This window comes from Alnus glutinosa, chromosome 11 (assembly GCF_958979055.1).
Source record: "Alnus glutinosa chromosome 11, dhAlnGlut1.1, whole genome shotgun sequence".
Classification (NCBI taxonomy): domain Eukaryota; kingdom Viridiplantae; phylum Streptophyta; class Magnoliopsida; order Fagales; family Betulaceae; genus Alnus; species Alnus glutinosa.
Window position 1 is genome coordinate 25,105,704 of NC_084896.1, and position 5,521 is coordinate 25,111,224.

Sequence of the window (5,521 nt, forward strand, 5' to 3'; positions counted from 1 at the left end):
ACAGACTAAAAAAAATTAGCGGATTTTTTTTTTTTAAGTTTTCAAACTTGAAGTTGAACTAAAACAAGAAAACAACTCAATGTTTCATAAAGATGATCGATTCTGTAACGGGGATAATCAATGATTGAGGGCTATGCATCTCCTAAAGAGTGGGCCACTTATACGAACCATATTTTACCAAGAAACAAAACTGCATGGATAATTTTTTTTCCTGAACACAATCATTCAACAAAGCTGAAATGAATTGCCCAAAAAAAGAAATCCACAATATCTGCAAAACACATGGCAATAACCCAACAAACTACATAAGAGCAGAATATGTTACACCCAAATGGTCCTATTACAACCCAACACTTTATTTAGCAGAGACTTGGTTTTAATCTCCCAGATGACTTTAATCTCTGTACGTACTCTTCTGACAGAAATCCAAACAACATCTGCCCGACCATGCATGTTGGGTCATTGAGTGGTTCACGTGGAAGTCGCAGCGACACATCTCTTCCTAATCTCGTCAATAAATGATTGAATATTCTGGTCGGAGGGGCCACCCTCTGCCACTGCCTCCCCGGCCACCGTCTTCCATTTCAATGCATGTTGCTTGACTTCTACTGCCTTCGGGCCCACCGTCGCCTCCAGTAAGCATTTCTCAACCTCATCTCTCAAGATCAATCTGTTTTCAGCCTGGCCGCGGGATAACCTCACCCCAACTCCGAACACATCCACCAAGAACTTTGCATTAGTAACCTGATCACCCCACTGAGGAAATGTCACTACCGGCACGCCTAAGGTGAGTGCTTCCATGGAGGAGTTCCAGCCACAGTGGGTTACGAAACACGCAACTGAAGGGTGAGCTAATACCTCTTCTTGTGGACTCCATTGTATCAACTTGCCTCTATTCCCAACCTTTTCCAGGAAACCATCGGGTAGAACATGCAACTTGAAATCAGTATCTTTACCAGGTGGTTTTATTACCCATAGAAACGAGATCCCAGAATTTAAGAGCCCGTAAGCGATCTCATCCACTTGTTCTTGTTCGACATAGGCAACACTGCCAAAGGAGATGTATGCGACGGATGCTAGGGGCTTCGAGTTGAGCCACTCAATGCAATCATCGGGTTTCAAGACGTCGCCGCGAACACTTGTGTTTGGTGCTTTTGGGTTTATAAATAAGGGGCCGACGGGCTTGATAACGCAGAGCTTTGCCATGTAGTCAATGATCTCGTGCTCGAGCTCCTGGAACGTGTCCATCAATATGCAAAATGGCTTTGAAATGCTCTTGAACTGGCCTAGGATGATTCTCCCTAAAAACCAAAATGGACTAGAAGGCTGCAAGAAGTCAGGGACTTCATCGTACCTTAAAAGAGGCACGGAGGGCAGTTGAACATCAATCATGGGCTGCGATTCAGATGGGAAAGGCACCAGGTTATGGTGATAGTGATAATAAGCCGAAAAGGCTGCACAAGACTGAACCCAGAGGACGGCATTAGGGATGCCAAGTTCGATGGCTACATCACAAACCCATGGGATAAAGGCGTTGTTTATAAGACATGAAACTGGATGATCCTTGTGGGCGTGTTTCTTGATTATTTGGTGAAGTGCGTCCTTTCCAGCAAGCTCAAGCTGACGCAAGTAGCCTTCCAGGTCTTTTCGTCTAGGGTCATCCATTTCCCAACCATCTTGGAAAAATTCAAACCTTAAAAAACCCTCTCCCACTGGAATGGCTTGGTCATCAGTGGTGTTGTTGGCTTTTCGCATATCTTTGCCAATGCTTTCGGTTGTAGAGAAGGTGACAAGCAGGCCCTTAGCAGCAAGTCTCTTTCCTAGTCTGAGCAAAGGGTTAATGTGCCCTTGGGCTGGAAAGGATACAAGGAGCACATGAGTCGGAGCTACAGAATCCATGTTTTTTTTTTTGGTGGTAGAAAGAGGGAGATAAAAGCTTGTGCTCAAGATGAACCAAGTGTGGCCAAATTGTAGATAAGGCAAATGCAAGGAAAGGAGGAGAGTTTTAATAACATGCGTCTGGAAATTTTTGCGGTGGGTCACGTTTGAAACACCATGGCCCATGGGTCGTATCATCTTTTTGTTTTTTTTGAATCATTTAATTAAGGTATTCTTGTAATTTTATAAATTTTACATGGTATATGTAAGAGACACTTTATTAATCAACCATTTGATTGAAGAGCATCTCCGGCCGCCAGTCAAATACCTTAAAATAATTAAATTTGATTATTATTAGGTTTTTTTTCTAAACCAACAGATGAGGTGAAGCGGATATTTTCCTTATAAAATGAACAATGAATAGGCTATAAAGCCTATTTACTATTCATTCAATAACTAATAAAATTGATAAAAATTTCTTACAAACTGGTTTGTAAGAAGTTTTTTACAACTCACTTATAAGATTGACATGTGTTCCTTGACATGCACATGTTTTAATAGCATATATTTCTCACATGAGTAATGATTCACTACCACCTAAATATACAACTTTTCACTACCTTGTCTATGTGGCAAGGTGGTCCCTCACCTTAATTTATTTAAAAAAAAATTAAAAAACTCAAAAAGTAGTGGGGAACCACCTTGCCACATAGGCAATGTGGTGAAAAGTTGTATATTTAGATGGCATTGAATCATTACTCTTCTCACATACTTTTTTAATAGCATTAATAAAAAAACATGTACTTCTCATATGCTAAAATAACATGTGTCATTTTTATATGTGGGTTGTAGGAAGTACATACCGGTTTGTAGGAAATTTATGTCCATAAAATATTGAGAAAAATTAAAACTAAAACAATATGGTATTTATGTATCCCACTCTCTTCCACGGTTCCACCTATTTTTTGTTATAAAAGCGTACATAATAATGCATAACATGATTATTGAAGACGAATAAAATATTGACGATGCTAGTGACATTGAATATAAACAAATCGAAGAAACTCCCTATGTAAAATTTATCACAAGCATACCCCTGGATTTTTGGAGTTTATTGAAAGGCATGTAAACATTACAGACGGTCAAACTCATTCTCAGTTGCAATTTGACCTTATCATGCACATGTGCAATTGCATGGTCAATCTTAATAATTATTAATCTTATTGTATATTTCCAGTTGCTTTGTTTTGCTTTTTGTATTGTTGTTAATTTTCTGCTGCTTTTTTTTTTTTTAAAAAAAAAAAAATGACCAATTGCTTTGTTTTTTGTTGCTTTGCTTTCAAAAATTGTGTAATTTTGCTAGAATATTCATATGGTGTATCTCAAAGAATGTGTAAAAATTCAATATTTTTTTCTTTTATTGAGTGTTGGCAAAAATATAATAAAAAATAATATTTAAATGTAAGTAAAAAGTAGAACAAAGAATCTGTTGGAGAAGCATAAAAAAAAAAAAACGTATTTAAAGTATAAAGTTGTACTTTTTCAATAGTTACTTTGTTTATTATTGCTAAAAATGCTCTTAAATTGTATATATTTCACTGATTAACAGTTTGATTTAACGCTTAATTTTAGCGGAAGGATATGACAAACTTTTGAAAGATTGTAACTTAAAACTGATCGACCATTTTTATACTTCGGAGGTAAAATTTTAAAAAGAATGAAAGAGAAAGAGGGTGTAAGTAATCTTTCTTATCAACCCAAATTCAAAACAAGCATTATTCGACGTCGTTTTGTTGTCTTCATATGTAATATCTTTGTGTGTCTTTCTTCCAGACAAATAAATGGTTTGTCATCTTCTTCACGAAGTCTTCGCATGCCTTTAACGCGTCACCCTCTCTCTCTCTCTCTGGGCACCCACCAACGCAAAAGGAGGAGAGCTACATCAACGCCTCAAGATCAAGGCGGAGCTCTCCTCCATCTAGGATGGCATCCTCAAGCTCCTCGACCCGCGCCACGATCTGCGACTACCGGTCCAAGATCGAGTTGAAGCACTCTCGTCCAACCTTCTCAACACACGCATCATCCCCTTCGCCTTTTCTGGCGACTCCAAAGTAATGGGGGCATAAGTACGCGTGTATTTTGTAAGGGTGTTAGACGTGAATTTCTGTCTATTTTTAGACGAAAGATTGAAGTTGGACGAAAAAAAAAAAAAAAAACTTTAACCCTTTTCTTAGAAATAAACATTTTCAAAAGTAGTTTACAAAAACACCTTTCAATTGCACAATGCTAAATAAATAAGCAAATTTTTTATCTTTTTTTTTTTTAAAAAAAGTGTAAATATATTTACTCTATGAGTAATAGGGTCATTTCAAGCTACTTCGAGTTTTTAAATTAAATTTGACTTTAACTCCTTAAGATTTTCAAATTTTTAATTTCAGTTCTTTCATTCAAAGTCGTTTAAAATTGTTGATTCTGGTAGTAACACCGTTAGTGTCACATTCTTAAAAAAAAAAAAAAAAAAATTGTCAGTGGCCCTTACACCTAGCTAGGGCTGTCAATTTTTAATACAACTCGAGGATTCGACACTAAGTTAAAGGGTAAGGGGTCATAGAAGGGTTGACCTGTTAGTCCCGTTTAATAAACGAGTCATTATCGGGTTAACTCGCTTGATCCGTGGGTCGACCCGTATACTTAAACGTTTTTTTTTTTTAACATTTAAAAGTAAACCTAAACAATCATATTACATCTTTCTTTTGTTAGAAATATTCAAGATATTATTCTTTAAACTAACATGCGCAGCGGAAATAAATTTGACAGGGATCTAGGCTTACCTCTAACCATATTTGCTCAAGCGTCTCCACGATCCATCTGAAGAACAAGAAAGATTATTTGAAGGATCTTCTAACCTATGCCTATTACCGAATTGCCGTACTGATGGTGTACACAGGCTGTTTATTTATAGGCTAGGTCAGGGACCCTCAAATATGGTAAGTACCGTATTGTTCATCCCATCAAGGAAACAATATTATTAATTGATTTTAAATCAATTAATCGATTCCATTACGGTAATTTAATTAATTAAATTATCTAACCGTAATACCGTATATACTATTCATTTATTAAATTATTAATAAATGCTTCCTTATGTGGCATATAGACCATATATGGAGATAAAATCTTACATTCTCCCACTTGGCCTTTATGACACATAACCTTATGGTATTAGGTTCTTTAGTTTGGCCAATCATTTATGGAATCCTCCCACTCAGATAAGAAATGTTTCACACGAATCATGACGGTAAAACCATTATAAAATTAGGTCGTCCCTTCCATGTATCACGATGTAAAACACTCCTTACATGAGTACCTTATGGATAATCAAGCTTTATGAATGAACTTTCTATAAGTCATTCGGGTCCAACTTTATTTATCCTCATGGATAAAATAATAAATGTGCACAAAATCTTTATTATAATAACTTTATGTCTATAGACCAAAAAGAGACAAACCAAGCGAAAATGAATTAATGAGTCTCATATATTCCGCATGACTTTATTCTTTCTTTACCGGTAAACTTTAAGTCATGGGATCCGCAATCATTAATTCAGTACTTATATGCTCAATAGACCATTTTATGTCTCTT

General features: G+C 36.5%; 1 protein-coding gene across 1 annotated transcript; it reads right to left on the reverse strand.

The window, feature by feature from the left end:
* Positions 1-401: 401 nt before the first annotated feature.
* LOC133882520 (gallate 1-beta-glucosyltransferase-like) lies at positions 402-1,969 on the reverse strand. Its single transcript, XM_062321709.1, has one exon. It carries the CDS (start codon positions 1,897-1,899, stop codon positions 472-474), a length of 1,428 nt encoding a protein of 475 aa, XP_062177693.1. The 5' UTR covers positions 1,900-1,969; the 3' UTR covers positions 402-471.
* Positions 1,970-5,521: the final 3,552 nt, after the last annotated feature.

What these genes read in the sequence shown, in the direction of transcription:
- LOC133882520 (XM_062321709.1), bottom strand. Translation starts at nt 1,899, where the DNA reads ATGGATTCTGTAGCTCCGACTCATGTGCTCCTTGTATCCTTTCCAGCC.